This window comes from Harpia harpyja, chromosome 3 (assembly GCF_026419915.1).
Source record: "Harpia harpyja isolate bHarHar1 chromosome 3, bHarHar1 primary haplotype, whole genome shotgun sequence".
In the NCBI taxonomy this organism is placed as follows: Eukaryota; Metazoa; Chordata; class Aves; order Accipitriformes; family Accipitridae; genus Harpia; species Harpia harpyja.
The window spans coordinates 73,977,785-73,998,615 of NC_068942.1; the positions used below are offsets into that span (position 1 = coordinate 73,977,785).

The window sequence follows — 20,831 nt, forward strand, 5'->3', positions numbered from 1 at the left end:
AAATTACTTCTGATACATTCTGTGACTTTGGACAAGATGTTTCATCCCTCCAGGATCATTCCTGTATATCTAAGAAGAGAAACTTAAGCATCTTTGGCACTTCCAGGAACTTCGAAGGCTGCTATGCGATTTCTTTCATTCTGGGCTCATCACTCTATTTCAGTCCCAGTAGTGGGTTTTTTGATACACATTTTAACCAACAAAATGTGACGTACTAGGAGGCAGCAAGAGGCCAGAATAAGAGTTTTCCCTCTCTATTCCACTTTCACCAAAGTACATGACCTCCTTCTTCAGTCAATCTGATTCAGTATTTACTTTCCCTAAGGACCTCTTTTCTGCAACCACTGTCCTTGGTATTTGTACGCTATTCTGACGACCATCAGAGATAGTCTGCCACTAAAAGAGCCATCCAGGGCTGACAATCATCCACAGACTGTACATGCCACTGGCACCAGATCAAATGTCTTCTCAGGACTCCTTGTGCCACGCTCCCTTTTCCCTTCTCTGCTGGGAAGCTGCCGGGAAGAGTAATGCCGTTCGCCAGCCGTGCTGCCATTCATCTCACCTTAACTGAAGATCCAACCAGCCGACAGCACAACACAAATGCAGCCTTTGAAAGCAGCAGGAGTTGCACACTGGGCCCAGCGTGCTGGCCTAATCATTCTGATCTCATTATAAAAGTAAGGTAGATTCATCTTTCATCAAGTTGCTATCAGCAACCAGCTTGCAAAAGTTGGAATGTCATTTTTTATGCTCATGTGCTATCAGTGCCCTTTCTGCCGTAAGGATGGTGGCACACTTTACTAGATTCCCTTTGTGTTAAAATACAATATATTTTTCTTGGTATTATCACGCAATAATATATAATGTTAAAAAGCAACACTGGAAATGAAATACTGATTAAGAGCAAAGAGATCTATTTCACAATCCATCACAGCTGGCTATTTAAGCTCTAGTCATTCAGTGAACAGTCTCCCTCAGCTTTGTCACCTGGATATCTGTCACTGACCCGTGTGCTACCCACTCCTCACTATTGTACCCATGTCCGTTGGAAGGAGCCTCACTGACAGAATGTATTTGTGATAGAATAGTAGATTGCTTGTTCAGTTTTTGTTCCCCCTTTTCCTTCTTCTTTTCTTGTGTGAGGAGGCAGAAAGGATTTTATTATTTTATCAACTAGAGATGCAGATCTGTTTTTCTCTATAAATAGTGATTGCTTGTTCTTCAATTGTTTCTGCAAGAATTGCATTTTTAGTAATTAAACAAATATAGGAAGCCTGGTGTTCAGGGATTGTTTTTTGGTAATTGATAATAAGAATAAAAAACCCATGTTAATTAATACTGTAAAAACTGTAAGACAAAGAATGCAGCTCGCTAGTCTCCACAGGTACCATGAAAAAACACAGGACTATGCATAATATATTTAATGTTCTGTTATTTCTGATGAGTGTCAAGTCTGAGCTTCATCTGGGGTGCCCCACCTGGAGAATGAAAATGATCCTAAATTGAGTATACCCTGTATCCATATCCACTTGATATTATGTAAAGGTTATATACAAAACCATAGAGTCTTTATTTAAGAAGCCCTTCTATAAGAACATTCTGGCTTGATTATTTACAGCATAATCTCCTTCTATACCACCTGTGACCATTTACTTATGAGTTAGCTGCAGTTGTGGAAATCACAGGAGTTCACTTTCCACACATCTTTTCTTTAAAGTAAAGGAAAACTGCTTCCCAAGGTGCTACACTGTAAGATTCAGTTTCTTGCCACTGTAGCTCAAATAGCATAGAGTGATTTCAATATGCTGACATTTCATTGTATTTACTCATATGATACTTCTAATAAATCAGTGTTTCTCCTCTTACAAACTAAATACATCAAGAGTGGCTACTACACTGAATATACTTTAAAAAATGAAAGCACTGGACATCAACGTCTTTCCTTTGTTATGATGCCCAAAGTTATGGTATTTCTTCACGTATACCGGCATGTAATTTGCCACAGAAACCAACAAAAAATTTGCAACAATACATATTCAAAGGAGGACATACCCACATATTCATTCTTTCTTATTTGATTACCTAACTTATCTTTCTCTAGTGCAACTCTGCCATGAGTTGTTCATTAAAAACTAATAAAAACTTCCAAATGACCTATAAATAAAATCAAAGAGAGCTGGTATTAATACTCATGTTGTTCTATTCTCCTCTTCCCTCCCCCCCCAGCAAATTTAACATTTATAAGACTACTTAGAATCCCTCACTATTTACTGTCTACCTAAATGTCCATTTCAATGGTTTCAGAAAGAAGCTGAAAGATACAGGAATATACTTTAATTCATAAAAAAGGCAAGTTTCTTACCTTTCTTAATTTGATCTTTCTTTCTCTAAATGCTCTGGCTGACTATGCCAGTTGATCATTTTTGCATGGATCCACATGGAATGCCCTTTACTAAATTAAACATTCTCCAAAATTGCTACCGCTGTCTTTCACAACATTTCCAGACTCTTAGATATTAATGTATCCTGCCTGTCTTTAGGAAATTGTCCAAAAATCAATGCTATTGACATTTCATTTGTCTTAGTACTTTTGATTTTTACAGAAATCGAAAGTTAGCAGGTTCGTTGCTTTGAAGCTCTTCTGAGCCTCCATCTGGTTGAAGTAATAAGGTGATTTAACACATACCCTTGGAAAATGTGTATACATTTCAGTGATTTGAGGTACTGGGGCTGGAGGAGGAAGAGAGCAGAGAGGGAGAAGGTAGGTCTCACTGGTAAATAGGCAGCTATTGTTTTCAGTATGCTTTCAGGTTTATCTGTCACTAGGAACTTCCTATGCTTTTGCACACTTACTTGCACTTTCCGAGTACGTTTAAGGAATTTTGCTATGCCTTTAATCACAGTTATATTCCTTTTTCTGCTACCTTCTTCCTCTATGCCAAGTCTGTGACATATGCTTTTCCTTGCCCTAGTATTTCACATTACAAATAAAACGCTTTTGCCATGGTCTGAAATGAGTCACCTATTAACAGATTACAGCTATATTCATTAGCTTTGCATCTGTGGAAATCGCAGGGGTCAGCACACCCGAACTGCAAGTGATGAGTTTCACCCTGGGAAAACCACCTTCCTGATAAAGGTGTCTCCCCTTCCCAGTACAAGAGAGGCTTGGTTTGGGGGAGGACAAGCAGTGTCCGAACTCACAGCACCAGCCCACGGTGAGACTTCAGGCTTCAGTCTCACTCCATGGGTTTAGCGCCATGTTGCCCAGACCAGGCATTTCATGGCTCTTACTGACCCAGACCTACTAAGCCTGGCTTGACCTAGCTGAGTGTTCCAGATGTATTTTGATGTGTCTGTACGGTGCTTGACTCTTATTTACCACTGTGGGACAAATGCAAATGATCTATACAAAACACAGCTCTGTTTTCCTCGTCTCTTTATCACAAGGATCAGTTTCCTCTGAGAAGTTTATAGCTCTTTCAATTAACAGCTACATGGCTGACAAATACTTTGTCAAATCATTAGGGCTTAAGCTCACAAACCCTGTAACTTCAACAGAGAGGTATTTTTAAAACCAAAAGTCTATTAGGACTAAACTTTTAGCATTACTTCAGAGACAGTTAGAAACCTCCATTACCTTTGACAACAGCAAGTCTAAGAATGTGAGCACGTCAAAGTAAGGATACCAAAGTGGTATGGTTTTCATCACAATAGTAACTTAAATATAAGTTTAACACATCAAAACAAGATAGTATGCTGCATTCCCATATTTCATTTTAAAGAAAACATTGAAACACTCTGATTAAATCATGCTAAGGCTTTCAAAGCTGTGGGAAACACACTTGTAGGCAACAGCATAGCAGAAAAGCAGTTTCTGCAGAATGACTGCAAAGCGCTTCTTTTCACCTTCTGCCCAGGGGTGGGACTGGCTGGCAGAATAAGGCTGTAACTAGAGTATTTTCTATCTACTTCCTTCTTAGACCAGGGAAAACACAAGAGAGAGATAGATTGTCACTCCAATATGTTTTGGAAACATGGCAATAGCAGCTATCACAAAGCCTTTGTTTAGCTCTTCCCTTTTATTAAATGCATGAGGAAATATATAGCAGACGAAATAGAGCTCACAAAATGGCACTTTTCATTTGTCATATCTAAGTTCATAAACATAAAGATACATTAAATTTTTTATCACAAGTGGATAATAGTATCTTACTGCTTTAAAAAAAAAAAAGTTTAGTAGTGCCTAAAAGCCACAAGTGAGATTGAGTCCACCTTATATGTTTGCTGATGTTCAGTAACAGTGAGTTTCTTCTTCAAACAGAGTGTGTGAGCACGTGTGCATGTATGTACGCGTGCACATTTGTAAGCAGGGTCGGAATTTAAAGCACATACTTAAGATTAGCTTTGCCTTCGTCTCATGTCTGGATGCTCATCTATGCCAACCAATTATTACATTCATGATTATTACATTCATAAATATTACATTTTTAATTTGAAGGAACAAACATGTACGAGAAAACAAACAATATCTTATACTCTACTACTCTGCTGCAATGTGGGGAACAAATAATTTGACTTACCACTGTGAAGACTTACTAGTTTAACTCAGTTTTCTGATAGACAGCAATTAAAAGCTAAATTTCCCATTGTTTCTTAATATTTAACAAACATAAAATCTATAAACAATCAACATTTACCTGTTCCTATCAACACAGAAATACGTTTTTTGGTTTTAATCTGACATAGTTAATCTGAAAATTCCTAAATGCAATATACCCTTTTATAAGATGTAAGCCATCTGGATGCAGAATTTGGGTATATAGTATATACATAATTCATGTTTACAAATAAATGCAACACAAATCTCTGTTATTTATGCTGAAATCAAGATCTATTTAGGCATGCAACATGTAAACTGATGAACAGTGACATGCAGTTCCTATTGTCACTTCTTAGGACCTTTGTACAGTTCTGACATTATAAGCAGCAGGTGCAGGAAAAAAGCAGAGACGTAATTAACATAAAATTATATTACATTATGCCATCACCCAACAGGTGTACTAGCAGGTGATCTTTATAATTATAACACACTCCAACATTTTCAAGGCTATTATTCTTTCTACATAATAACCTGTGAATACAAACCATTTTTACCTCATTGCACAGAGACTAATAGCCATAGCACAGTAATTGGAACATCCAATATTAATCCTGTGAATGCTCTTCTTTGTTGTATACTTTTGGAAAAAAATCAAATGTAGGAAGATTAAAGTAAGTACCTACGTTAATATAGTTAGGCCCTTAAACTAATCCATCTGATTTTTTTGCAGCGGGGCTGAGAACCTGCAGCTCCTATTGTATCCAATTGATAGCCAAGAGTTTATTACAACCCCTGGGAGAAAATAAGATGGAATGAAGGGAAAAGGAAGTTGAACCAGAAGCTCTGGTTCAACTTTATCCTGATGCTCTGAGGTGTTATTTGAGTCCAACTAATTTTATAAATATTCTTCAAGAAGATCAACATTTTCAAGAACTAGAAGAAAATACTGTAAGTTGCAATGGCAATAATAACATCTTTAACAACAACAACAACAACAACAAATTTCCCTGCCCCTGTCTTTTAAGGAAACAAGTCTCAAGGAGGATAGCTAGAACTACTTCAACCTAAGAAACTAACTCACAGCTGAATTTCACATGGGATTCAAACTGAAAACTGCTGGGATACCATGACAGATAGAAAAATTGTTATATCTAATATATGAGTAAGTCCAAAGTCATTCACTTACAAAATTTTGCATTTAGAGAAAAAAAACCCCAAACTGGAGGGAAGCTCACACATTTCTTTCAGAGCTTTTAAAAATGAACAATTTAACTGGCAACCATTTTCATGAAGCCTCAGTTTACAACTGTACTACTATAGTATTAGCTTCATTTTGTTATTGAGCTAAATGGTTCCTTTACACCCATCGCATCTACCATCTATGCTATTTTTGACTGAGGCCATACGTATAGTTGACGAGAACTCAACATACCAGTAGGCATCAAAACTTTCAAGAAGCCTCCAAAAATGGATTAGCTGCTGCCAGAATAGAGAACAAACTTTTTGTAATACCAAAACGAGGTTACTTATTGTACACAAGCACAAAAATAGCAATTTGTGTAGCCCCGATGAGAAGAGGAAACTCACCACACAGGTTGCAAACAATACAGATTTTTTTTCAGAATGATTCCTGCCTCTATCTACACAGCAAAATGAACCACTTACATTTAAATTCACCTTCTGGCTGGCGTTTTTCTATACTAGGAACAGATACTTCTGATTCTTCAAAGTGTGATTCCTCTGACCTCCTCCAGTCAAGTCCCTCTTAATATGTTTGTCTTTCTTGTTATCTACCCCCAATCCAGTCTCCTTCATTCACCCATGCCATACTGTCCTCCTGCTGCTTGAACAGCTTGTTCCAAAGACTCTCACTCACTAGCGCAGATCCCAACTCCTGGCCTCTTTCCTGGTTCTTCATTGACTCCAAAGCTACTCTGTGGATCATTCAAGATAAGTAAGTCTGAGATCTGCTTAATGCAGTGCCTGACTTCTATCTGATGAGTATCATGTCACAGGAGCTTTGACAGAGCTTAAGAAAGGGGTCCAACAGCTTATTTGTATGTGCTTTTGAAATATCTGTAGCAGTATTGTAGCTAACCTTTTCCAGTTAGCTGAGAAACATAAAAAAAAAAATTCTCCCCAAAACCACTGCTGCAAGCCCTGATAATAAATGAGAGAAAAAAAAAAGCTATCTTCAGATTACCTCCAATCTTTACTGCTTCCACTGCTTGAGAACAGAGCAAAGTTCTGCTTGAATACAGTCTAAGTACTTTCCTCATTTTGTTAAAGAGAATTCTTCTCCACCACAATGAACATAGTTTCCCCAAGTCCATCTAGTTCTCAGCCCATGTTTTTTCTCTGCGTTGTTCTTTCATCTCTTCTTCCTCTTTTTCTACTCAAGGGTTTTCTATTCCATTCTTCCCCCTAGGCTAAGTTCCCCCTAAGCGTTGTCCATGCCCTCCCCTCTTAATGCATTAGCCACAGAACTGTATTGACCTGCCTAGCCAAAACCATTTCTCCCTTTAAATTTGATGTATCTTCTGCTTTCCATGTCCTTCTGTCAGGTCTAGCTCAAGTCCTGCTTTTATTCCAGTCAGGCAATTTTCCTCTCATAACCATGATTCCAGAAAGGGGTGTCAATGGGAATAGAAGACAACTCCTTGCTTTCAGACCAAAGGGTATGACGACACAGAAACCCATATTTGTATGAAAGCCTTTTCACCATGCACACAACTCTGTGTGTTTTTATCTACAAAAAATCTAATAGACTTAACTCAGTAATTATTAATGACAGTTATCTAAATATTTTAACACGGTTTTATTTGCATCAAGAAAGGAAAAACAGCTAACGTTTGTCAGGAATATACCAAGTGCAGTCAAACAAATATCAGCTGTAATAGAGTAAGAGGTCTTGTGGATCAGGGCAGCAACACAAACAATGTAACTTCAGTTCATCAAGGCTTTGAACGCTATCTAATGTGACAGCTTCATTAAGAAGTTAGGAGATCATGATATACTTAGAAATCAAAGAAACTGTGAAATAGGTGAAAAACTAGTATGAGAATGATACTCATGGAATGGATATCACTGTCAAATTGGAAATACAAACGAAATAGGATTCCACTGGGGACCATCCTCCATTCAATATAATTCAATATTTTGTTTTAGGACCTGTACGTTGAAATACAGACTGCAGGTAGCAAAGCTGAGATGGATTATTTATAAGAAGCTAGAGATGAATATTAGAATTCAAAATCATCCCAACAACTTGGAGAAATGGTCTGAAAAAATAGGATGCAATTCAGTAAAGGCAAGTTCAAAGCTCTGTGTTCAGGCAGCAATAACGAACAGCACAAATACAGACAGGAGGTGAATGACAGTGCAGTACTACTGCAGAAAAGAGTTTTGAGACGGGAAGCATTGTGGCCCGTAAGTCAACAACATAATGCCACTGCAAAAAAGGCAATCATACTATAGCATATAAACAAAATCATCTGCAAGACTAGGGAAATAATGCTTCCACTCTATCTGACACTGGTAAAGCCACCACAAAAATACTGTGCTCCACTTCGGGCACTATGTTGTTAAGAAATATGCAGACCAGATGGAGAGAAGGCAGAGGACAGAAGAAGGAATGATCAGACATCTAGAAAACATCTAAAGAAAAAGCTTAAATCAACTAAGACAGTTTTGCATAGGCAAAAATAAAATAAAGGGGAGATGTTCAAACAAATACATGTAAGGAGCAGAAGTACTTCATGTCCACTGGGAACAGCGTAGTAAGTCTCAGACTTGAAGTACAGAAAGGGAAATTTAGGCAAGACAGAAGGAAAAACTTGCTCATGGTACAAAGAGTTAAGACACTTCAGATAGAATGCTGAAACCCTCCAAGAGAGGCTGTGAAATGATCAGATTTTAGAGAAAGCGCAGATGCACATTTTTCAGAAGTGATTTAAATCCAGCTGAGCCTGATCTTTGGAAGAGGAGCAATCTAGAGGAGATCCTCCCAAATTTCCTTCCAATTCTGTTTTCTAAGGCTTCTTTCTGACCTGATGCACTGGATCAATAAATAATATAGAGCAACTATTACACAGATCACTGGGATTGCAGGTAACAGTAGAAGCACATGATATATTGTAATTATTTACAGCATGCATATGCATTAATGTAACGCTTTATGTCAATGCTCTGTATTGACAGTCACAGCAGGAAACAGCAGCATAAACCATTTGGAAAAACCTGTTACACTTAGAAAAAGCCCAGAAATTCTTATATTTAATATAGCGATTACAGAAAAAATGTCCTTAGCAGACCATAGGGGAACTAATTACTTCCTGTCTTTGCATGAAATCCTCAAGGATCAGACAGATATGCCAGCCTTTGGCTGAAGGAAGAAGAACAGGACACTCCTAGTAGGAAGACCATAACATTTAGAATAAAATTGTAATACGGAGCACAGGAAGTCCAACAAAAGAAACTGTAAAATACCATCTTTGAGGCTTCAATCTTTCATATTAATCTAAAAAAGTAAATACTATACAGGCCCTTCTGACTTCAGCATGGATCTCCATGGGCAGAAATCTGCGCCCACATAGACAAAGCAGGATCGGGGGGTTAATATATTAAGTGGCCTTTGCATGGGTCTCAACAGAGAAAACTCCAATTGTATACTCTCCTCACAAGTCAATGCAATTAAAAAAAAAAAAAGCAACTGAAAGAACAACCAGGTGTAAGATACAAAGACACTCATCAATCAAAAAAGATAAGGTGTTTTATCCAAGTGTAAATTGTTACTGTTGAGTCAAACTTCTACACTGAAGCTACAAACTTCTACAGCTACAGAAATTATATTCTACTTTTCCTATTTTGTGTTGGTATACACATACATGTATGTATGTATCTGCATGCTATAGTGTGCCAGTGTCACCCAATCTATGAAATTCTATAGACAGCTTTTGCTCATAAATCCAAAAGGCACTTTTCCTTTCAGTAGAACAAACCCTTAATCTAGTTTCAAGGAGTTGTAAAAGACAGCTCCTGTGGTTCACCCCCTCCCCTCAACAGAAGCACTGCTTGTTAATCCAGCAGGAAATAACATTTGCCAGGATTGACAGCTGTGGATTTGTATTCAATTCCCAAATTAAAAACCAATGACAGGGCCTAGTTCAATGGTGATATCAAGCAAAATAAAGTAAAAAACCTGCTGCTTTCTCTGTAAAATACAAACATACGTACATTTTGGATAACAATACTAAAAGCTGGGAAGGAGATATAATGGGATTAAAGCTGTGTGCAAAATTTCCTCTGAGGGTTTTTTGTTTGGTTGGTTTTTTCCCCTACAACAACTCACATTTTGTATTCTTCCTCTTACATATTAAGTTTTCCTCTTACTCCTCATAATTGTTTTAAAACATGTTAAAATCTGTCTCAATAACTATTTGAAACCCTGCAAAAAATATAATGTAAAAATTTTCATAGTGAAATCAGCAAAATCTTCATATATAACATTCATTATTGTCAAATTCAAAGAAGGCTTCATTACAACCCAAATGTTATGAAGAGATCTAATGGCACAGGTTCTCATGCTTCTGCAAAATTGTGTTAATGGTATATCAGAGTCCATCTTGGGCAGCTTCTGTTGTTAATCAGAATAATAAGAATCAGAGATGGAAAACGCCTGACACAGTAAAGATGGGCTGTTTTCTAGCGCTGTTACAAACTCCTCTGAAGGGCCCAATGCAACTTTTCCCAGTTCTAACAGTCTTTGGAATAAATCACAATAGTATCATTCTTACTGGGAATTCAATCCCATAATTATGAGTTTATAATTCCTTAAGTCTCTGTAAATACTCCTCTCACTTGCTGAAAATTACACATTTCATTTACTTTCAGATGTCCATGTTCCTCCAACACACTGCTTTAATAAGGGAAAAGGGAACATAAATTTACATTCAAGCCACTTCAGCAATCTGTGAAACAACAAAATGCAAAGTGTTTTAACTTACTGCTATTTACCTGTAAGAAGTGATCCTCCGTAGGTCTGTAACGGGAACACGATAGCCACACTCTTCTAAGACTTCCCCGCATGCAATTTCTTCTAAAGAAAGGTCTGGTTTGTCTACAATGCCAGCACAGAGTTCATAGGTCACTCCTACCACAGCAGGTAAGGGATCCTCTAGACGAGAGAAGCTTTCCTTCTCCTGATTCTGAAACACTTCAGGATGATGCCTTTCTACTTCACACATGTAAACAGCTTAAAAAAAAAACAAACCACAAAAGAAACAAGGTGGGGTGAGGGGGTGGGAGGGTGTTAGGGTGTTCGTTCATTCGTATGAAAGAGAAAGAAAGATGGTGCACAAATTTTGCCTGGAAATTTATAACCATCAGAGTACTTGAGAGTAACAAGGAATTCAGTCGTGTTATCTGTTAAAATTATGACACACTGAAATTGGAATTTTAGAGAACAAAGGTTCTCTTGCCATTTCTGTAAAATTATTCTTTAAGTCTATTTGTGCTTACATCATTTGGAATTAATTCATGCACACCTTAAAATAAATAAAAATCAAAAAAGGAAGCAGTTCATCCAAGAAGTCTAAGTCCCAGAAGCACCATACAGCTGCCATTTGTTGGGCAATGTGGCTATCAGGATTTAATTTAAACTATGCAGTTATCTTGCAGGAAAGTTGGGTTGCACATTATGTACCATGTGCACAATGATGAGTCTTTCAGCCTGTCAACTCAGCTGTTATTTAGAAAGGGTATGAAAAGCATGTATGTTTGTTTGAAAAAAAAAAAAAAAATCCTCTTTTGAACATATAGTTCCTTGCACAGATTCCTGTGTGGAGTCTGAAAAAGACTTCTTGAATTAATCTACAAACAGCTGCCACTGTAATGCCCTCCTAAAGAAAGTGCAAATGCCAGATTTTAGTCCTTATTTAAGCAAAACCTCTCACTGATGTCAACAGAAATTTTTTCTGAGTGAGAACTGCAGGACTGGATGTTACAAAGAATCACTACTGACAATTCCAGATCCTTTTAACTTTAATTTACAGGTATAATCCCACTTGTTTCTTTGAAATTTCCTCATGTCTATCCCCTTGCTTTTCATGAAAGGTTACCATGAGGTTGTTATAAAACAAGCTGAATAAAACTATTTAAAAATTTGAACTTATTTTTATTCCATTAAAATATTCTACATGCGTATTTCATATACACGTAACATGGTTTTCAAAACAAGCTGAATAAAACTATTTTAAAATTTGAACTTATTTTTATTCCATTAAAATATTCTACATGCGTATTTCATATACACGTAACATGGTTTTCAAAACAAGCTGAATAAAACTATTTTAAAATTTGAACTCATTTTTATTCCATTAAAATATTCTACATGCGTATTTCATATACACGTAACATGGTTTTCAAATGAGCTTATCTTTTATATCCCATTCTAAATCTTGCAGAACTGGTACATAAAAAAGCTCAAGTTTAATGGACAACCTTTTTTTCTTCCAGTTACTAGATTTAGCTTATTATTTCTTAAAACTGTGATATACAAGGTCTCTAGAGAAATGCTGTTGCATAAAAGTAAAGTACCACAGTGACTTCTCAAGCACATGGTCTCTGAGGAAGAGTCTACACCCCAGAAATCTGTGCCTAGGCTCGTTCTGCAATGCTTCTTGTGACACCTCACAAGTGTAGTATAGCAAGATCAGCACTTGAAAGGGAGATGTCTAGATCAGTCGATTGTCCAAAACCTAATCTTTCTCCAGAAGTTAAAACTTTCAAAGCTGTTTGTAGTAGGTACATCTAGGCCTTTGAGATTCAAACAGTTAAGGAAAGGAGGCACCAATTCTTAATTGAAAGACATGACTAGAGCTCAGTTTTCTTTTTAAAATTCAGCATGAAGGCAGCAAAAAAAATATTCCATGCAGACTTTGAGGGACAGATCCTTGAAGGGTGCCTATTGTCATTATTCCAAAAGCTTCTAAAAGCTATGACAATTATCATAAATGGCAACTACCTCCAAGATCTTTCTGATGAGCCAAATACTCTTCAGGTTTTATTGCCCTTTTAGTATTGACATCCATATCAGTAAATACAAAAAGGAACAACACATGCATCCTACTAAAGGACTTGGGCATCAAAACAGGATGCAGGTAAGAGTGTAGGGTACAGAAATGTGATTAAAACAACTCTCTGTTACAAGTCTGTTAAATCCCCGAAATCCATCCTGTCATTCCAGCAGGCACCTGCTGTTCTCCTTCTCCCTCAGCACAACTGGGCTCCACGTAGATCAAAACCTATGTTCCCAGAAGGACCTAATCCAGCAGTCCACTTCAGAGCCAAGACCTGCAATATGCCAACACTTAAAGCCCAGTAACAGGTTTTCTCTGTAGATAAGGAAGAAGCGGTACCAGCCACTTCTGTAAGACAGTCCAAGTATTAGAGCATTCACCAAGGAGTCAGAGTATGAATTCAGTATCACCAGGCTCGCAAGGTTCAAACTCAATTCATCTCTCATAGATAAGCAAAGCCTAGAAAACCAAGCTGCCTGCTAATATCAGGGAACAGAGGAGTCCCCCATACCTCTCCTGAAGGTGCAAAGTTGACTGCACAAGTGATGCGCCAGGGGATATAAAAGTACTGGATGGAAAAGTAGTCTGTGGCCTATTGGCTAGGGCACACTCTTTGGAGGGAAACCTGTGACTCTCCTCTTCCTCATCACAGGTTGTCAGCTTATCGCAAATGCACAAAGAGTTTGGAGAGCAGAAACTAGAAGCGAGCTCAGCTCCCAGCACAGTCACCCGCCCACTAGTCCCATGTCTGATTGCTCTCTTGTCCTCCAATGGCTTATGCTACTTTGGTCAGAAACTGTCACTTCATCATTACTGGGCAGTCTCCTCCATCATCAGATGGACACAGGCAATGAGCAGCAGCACAGTGAGGACTCAAACAACCATCTAGTGCTCATTAAACATCTTGAGTAATTATCCCGGAGCCACTCAGCTATAAGAAGTCTCAGAGTGGAAACTCCAGTAGAATTGACGTACTTGCCTTCCTTTCTGCAAAGCTGGGACAAAGGATAGATGGCTCAACCAGACGCATCAAACAAGATCATAACTGTTGTCAAAGCAGCCTTGCTAGACGACTCATACAGGGACTTGTTTGCTATCCCCAAAGAGAAGAAAACAACAGTATGGACTGAGGGGTTAGTGGGGTTTAGCTGACTGGGAAACGTGCTAGCTTTTCTTTAAACTTCTGATTTCTCTTTGATTGCACCGGTGTTTCGTACCTCCTGAAACAGAACATGGCTTATGATTCAAATCTTTGATACTGTTTAATTTAAGTCAATGCAAAACCAAACATCACAATCCATTGAAAGGTCATTATACTTACAGTGAAAAAAACAGGGCACGTGTTCATAGGTGCTAACCCTGGTCTTTCCCAGGAACATATTATTTTATTGTATTTGAAAACGTGTGGTCAACTGACTACCAAAATGAACATTGCCCAAGACCTTTGCCAATCAGTCACGGGTGAGGAGCTACCATGGAAAGTACTGAGATATATGTGTAACTTTTTTCTCTCTGCTCCCTCCGAATACGTGATTTGATGATCAAAATGACCTAGGTTCACAGTACACTGAAAAATACGGTCCTGTCTGCCTCGCCCCAGTTGTGTGCTCCTGCCACCCCTCAAGCCAGCATGAACTCTTTCAGGCCAGTCCAATAAGCTGGCTAAGCCTCAAAATTTTCTGTCTGCAGGCATGTAAGACCTCTGCTGTGCCTGCATAAGGGCTGGTGCTGCCAAAGGGAATGGGGTGGGAATGTACATACAGGGAGGGATGGCTGCCTTTACAAGCAGCACAGAATTCAATGGGAAAACCTGATCATGACACCACACCCTACGGAAAGGCAAACACATATGTCAACCAGCACATGTGCAGGGGACTTGCCTGGTGAGTGAGTGGCAGCTGTTTGCTCACAAGTAATGAGCTATCGCCTTCCTGGTGGGACCCTGATAGGAGCTAGCAATGAGTAAAGTCTCAGCCTTTATTTTTGCTCTGTGGAACAGGCACCAAGGCAGACCATAACCATGAAATGGAAATATAATTAGAGTGATGTGAGTAATGTCAGGGCATGGCTGCGATCACCGAACTGCTATGGGGTGTCTGACTGACCCCTGTCCCTAAGGTCAGGTTTCTGAGCAGCTCCAGCCTGTGGAACAGTTTAACTCCAAGAACAGTCCAGTCTTTTGAGGCAGATTTGACACTTCCATATGGAAGATGTAATGAACATGTCGCTGTTCAGTACATATACATATATATATATGCACATATATGAAGGCTTCTGCCTAAGATTGCCTCAAAGAGAGCAACAGCTATATGATCCATTTTATTCGGCTGGCAAATAAAAGACATTGCATTATCGATAAAACAAATAAACAAACACTTTCTCTTTATAATAGTCAATATAGTGCTTCATGAGAAGTATGCACTGTCAGTATAACAGTGCTGCACAACACTGAACAGCCTGTCAATCACTGTCAGTAAGAAAGGACAGCATGACACCACCCTAGAAAGTTTCCTATAAAGTCTACAGTAACAGTCTTGAAATGGTCTCTTAGCAACAGTCAGTGAAATATCTTGTGATTTTTTTTAATTAACATGCAGAGAATATGCTTTTCATTTTTAACTTCCAGAAAGTAAATATTGCTTTGAACCAAAATAACTGATACAAAAACTCAGAAAAAAAAATAGTATATTAACTTAAATTCATAATAATAACTGGTAAAATGAAGCTGTCCAAATACTGATGAAAAAGCATACAGTCCTGAATTTCCCTCATCTTAAATTCCCAAGTATACAATGCACAATAACACATTAAAAAAAAAAGAAGGAATATTTAAGACAAAAAAAAAAAAAGAAGAAATATTGTGCTTCTGCACAGAAGCTGCCTAGTATGTACTAGATAGGTCAAGAAGGAACTTCAAATAAAAGCAATCTATTGCATGATCATTGTAGAGCTGTTTGCAATTTCATCCAAAAGAGGACAATGACTAGCCCAAAAGCAGTATGTAAGGCTACCCTGATCATTCGTTTCATCTGTAATGGAAATTTCCCTGGTTAGAAATTCTGACCAACTGAAAAGGGTGGGCTATCATACAAAGAAACAGAATATAGAACAAAGATTTTATCACCACAGATGCACCAACTTTTAACAGCTAAACCCTTAAAAGCTTGCTTCACTAGAGAGCAAAAGTAAATCTAAAAAAAGAGGATTACCTGGGCGGAACTGCTTCACCACAACAAAGCACTGCCGAGAAGTATTAAAGATCAGGACTGACACACTGAGGAAGAAGATAAAAACCAAAAGATCAATGTTTTATAAAGGATTACTGCAGAACTATTAAACTTACAGCTTGTGAATTTAATTTTAACTACATAAATACATAGAAGATTTATTACTAAAGCCACAATGCAACAAGATCCTTGTCCAAAATCCGTCAAGAATGATAGATAATGGGTTGTGTTCACAAAGCTCATGAGAATTTATCCAAAATTAAGCCACTTTTGTCTCCTGCCATGCAAAGTAAGCCACCAATCAGTTCCTTCTCCCCAACAGAAAAAAAGAGAAGTCCAACTCTAGGAACATTGCTACTAGATAGTAATAACAAGAAAAAAAAAATCCTTAAAAATGAAAACATTTTCTTCCCTTATATCAGTCCCAGATTAGGATAGTCTAACTCTTAGGCACAGTCTAGTCTCATTCAGAGCCAGAGACTTCTATATATGCACAGAGCATCTCCTATCTGTGGCTAATTGCTGAGCTTGGGCTTTAGAACAGACACTACCAAAGCCCAATTTTGTCCAAATTTAAACCAGCATCAGTTTTAAGTGCTACCACATTCAATGGTTTAAAAGTCACACTTTAATCTTTCCCCATTCCCTTTGGTTGTTTGAAATACACGTCATAGGGAAACCTGACTGGCTGAGTATTTGGAGATGCTCTGAAAGTGTGGAGTACTGATGTTCTCTGCTCACTTAAATAACTCTCAGATCTTACTAGTTAAAAAAAATGAAGACAAAAGTCTCTCTCCTTAGTTGGTAGCCTATTAAACCCTGCAAAAACAAGTGTATATTTTGCTCATTACCATGGTAGCATTCTTTCATTTGTTATGCCTCACCGTATGCAATTGGAAAGTTAATTCATTATTCTATGAATTCTACAATAGATTAGACTAACAATGGCATATTTACAGAGTTGAGTCAAACTTTCAACTTTCCTTGTAAAAGAGCTGTATATTTATTTTCACTATTTGATTTAATAATGAGGTCTCAAGCTGCCAGAGAAACTGCGATTTGATGATTATTAAAAATAATGTTAATGTTTATTATACTAATATATAAAAACCAAAACAGAAGGGAGAAGTCCAGATATTAACATTTATATTCATGGTTGCTATTCTCTAAGACCCGTACTGCATATTGATGGCTTCCTGCCCCAGAAGATGTCATTTGCAGGCAATTTTAAAGCAAAGGTTGTAGCCTTCAGAGAGACTAGAGAAAAATATTCACTCTGTTTACTGGCATGGGCGTTCTTTCTGACCTAACACTAGAATATCTGGGAATTATGGTGTAGTTTGCTATAAGAAATTAAGTTAACCCACAGTCTACAATGTTTTTCAGTTTACTTAAGTATTATTCTTTGATCTTTTTTTTTCCCCCTTTGCATGACTGTTCCTCTCCCCAAAGTGGTACTGTCTGAGGGTAGACATTGCACTAAATAAAAGGGGAAAATGAAATACTGCTACTGAACCTTTTGGGTTTTGTCCATGGGTGTAAGGATCCGCACTGCCTGAAATTGGAGACAACAGCAGTCTAAAGCTGAGGTTAAAGAGAACAGTAGAGACTTCCTGAAGCATATGGTTGCCCTTTAACTTTCTTTACATCCACCACCCTAGGCCCAATCTTTCACTTGGCTTGCCTTCTTCAGCACGTCTCATTAAATAACTCATACCAACTCATTAAAAATGGCTCAGCTATTAGACATTATTTTTTCCTAAGAGTCAATCACTTGAGATTTTTATGGAACAGATGGGAAAATTAAAAACAATCTGTCAGAATTAAGGAACAAGATCAAATTAAGCTGGAAAGGAGTAGCAGCAAGTTATTACAATTGTCTGCTTCTCACACCATCTTGAGATGAGAGGGTACAGAAATGGCACAAATCTGTAGAATTTTCTATTTAATTACTTCTAATTTTCTGAGAGACTGACAAACAATTTTGAACATAAATTTACATTTTTTAACAAACCACAACACACAAGTTCTAATATTTCTTGTCAGAGTTGGAGAGTCATGGAGGAGAAAGTTCAGAATTACACCTTCTTAGGAAGAATGTGACATTACGAATGCCATTTGGTATTTCTTGTTCCACAAGAAACAATACAACATGAAATATTTCCACAGGTCACTAGGCCTGGAACTTCTGAAAACCCATTTGAAGCTGCATTCAGTACCGTTATTTGAGTATTACAGAACGTTAGGGCAAGACTGTTCAATTGATCTAAGTCGAAGATCCCCTCAGCCACTGCTTTCTACGGGTTTCCTTATTGCTGCAACGACCCAGATATGTGGGTTCAGCTGTTTGGTCTGGCCTATAAGATAAGGGGAGTATTTATCATCTGGAGTTGTAAATCATCATACACAGAATTTCACTTTGTGAAAATTATTTCGAGATTACTATTTTTACAGATGATACGGGCTACCAAAAAGGACTACTACAAAAGCAGAGGTGTGAATACATCTTTCAGTGGTATCCTACCACAGGATATTACAAACGTATTTGATGTTTCAAGGCAATTCCCTTTAAAATGTTACAACCAATCCTATTTTAGAATATTATATATGCATCTATAAACTTTAAAGTGCTCAATAAAGAATAAACATATGGAATAAAAAATTAAAACATTCACAATGACATCTGGGAACATCTCCACAAATAAAGGATACAGAAGATAAACAAGGCCCAAGATGTACGTTATGAGAGAAAAATCACACAGAACGCTAGAAGAGAAAAAAAAAGCCCAGCCAAATTTCCTTAAAAAGGCAGGAATCCTAGACAAGAATTTAATCTGAAATGGACATCAGAGGTCCTAACGTAGCAACAGCCTTCATTTGCCCATGTCCCAAAGAGAAGCACAAGACCACTTTTTTGTTGTTTTTTACGAAGGAAAAGAATACTCGGACATAAAAGGATCATGGTGGATCCAAAACTTGCCTCCGTACCTTAAAAACAAGCTATAACACATCTGCACAAATGAAACACTGTCTCAGCCAGCCTCTTCATTTGGGGTGGCAGATTATTACTTTTTACCATATTCCACAGTTGTACATCTTTGTTGGCTATTCCTCCAGCAGCTGACACTCAGGGAAATTGCTGGTGTAAAAGGAGAGGTCATTAATGCAAATGCAATGCCACTGAGCCATGGACCTGCACCTGGGACTCAACGAGCACACAGCACAACTACTGCACGCAGGTATCACGTTCGGTACCTGCCACTGCCAGTGGGCTTGCCACCTCTGTAGGCAAGAGGTGTCTGAGAAGAAAACTCTTTGAAACGTGCTGTATGTGTCATTCCAGAGCTCTAATTTGCTTCTGTAAGACATAGATGACCTTGGACTAATGAAGGAGACTTGGCTCCTCTGCACTGCATCTGTTGGTGGCTGCTTTAGGGACTACGACTGAACAGAAAGACAACATATTAAGAGATGACACAGGTTTGTACAGCGTCTTCCAGTGCTGGTGAAGACCACAGGCCGGCTCAGCCTTCAGCCCAACCCTGCCTCGGCTTCCCCCTGCAGTAGCTCCTGCTCACTTTATACATACAATAAATCACTACTCTAATTACAGGAGGCTTTTTTCCAAAGAAAGCATGCATGTAAACAGGTAACTGTGCAATAATGTAGGATACTGTTCTTTCTATAAATATAGGAACAATAAGGGTAGCCTTAAAATATTTTAAGAAAGGTATATATCTAAAATGTCAGCAAGACCTATCTACAAAGACCAGCTAATGTGTACTTGAGCTTTTATTGTACTTAAGCTTGCAGTTAAAGTGTGCCTGGTCTTGGTATCTAACACAATGTTTTCTTAAAGGGATTCCAACTATTCAGTCAAGGATCTCACGTAGCATTTAACCATTTAAACTTTAAAGAAAACCCTGACTGAAATAGGTAAGTATAAGGATTCTCTAATGGATATTTGGCTTCCCTAAAATGTCTACGACAATGTGCAGAAATTACATACAACTGACCCATGGACATCTGCAACACAGGAGTCCAGAATCTTAATTTCTCCTCCACCTTTAAGACTCTCATTGAAAGAGAAGATATCCACCTGAATACAACCTTTACAGTGGAAAACACGTCTTATAAGAGTTTAGAAAATTGCTCCATTGTGTGCCACTGGCCTAGAAAACTATTTCCAAATTTTTTCTGTCCCTTAACATAGCACAGCTCTGTATTTATTGAACTCACGGTAACTGATGCTTTATGACATTCCAGCAGAGCAGACATTTATATGGAAATAATACTACAACTTCACACACTCAAACCTGAGAAAGGAAGGTGGTGTTCCTAGGAGCAATGTAAAAAACGCAGTATTTGACCACAGCAGTTACGAGGTAGGGGACAGATGAAAACTGACATCCTGTTAAAATGTGCACACACATATGGTCGGACGGAAAGTTAATTCTTTTGAAATATATCCTAGCAATTAAGATCAAAAAATGAGCTTTGCCAAAGCTACAAGAACATGTACTTCTAGAGCTCAAATATTGAAGGAAGGTTTGGGGGGAGGGCAGGGATTTCTTTGTTGTTGTTGTTGAAGGGGGTTTTTTTTGCTTTTTGTTGTTGGCTTTTTTTTAGGTAGAAATGTAATTTCACCTTGTCATCGGTTTGGTAATCTTCTATCTTGACGATTTGCCAGTTGTTGACCTGGGCTACAGTTAATCCACAAGCAACTGCTAACACTTACTAATTGCTTTTCAGGAGACAAACTTTTAAAATCCTGTAATAAATAAAGATTGATCCAGCCTTTCATTATTCTTAGATGTGACCTTAATGAATACTTTACAAATGTGAACTTGCAAAACGAAAAAATAATTTAAAAAAATCATAGTATAGTAGTAGCAAAGAAAAGGACAAGATTCTCTTGTG

General features: G+C 38.0%; 1 protein-coding gene across 1 annotated transcript in view; it reads right to left on the reverse strand.

The window, feature by feature from the left end:
• The window catches only part of NUDT14 (nudix hydrolase 14), a 65,024-nt gene that overhangs the window by 4,377 nt on the left and 39,816 nt on the right, over positions 1 to 20,831 (reverse strand). The window contains exons 3-4 of the mRNA XM_052783392.1: positions 15,894 to 15,958; positions 10,622 to 10,859 (exon numbers count right to left, since the gene is read on the reverse strand). Of these exons, the coding sequence (XP_052639352.1) occupies positions 10,622 to 10,859; positions 15,894 to 15,958 (303 nt within the window). The remainder of the gene's footprint in view (positions 1 to 10,621; positions 10,860 to 15,893; positions 15,959 to 20,831) is intronic.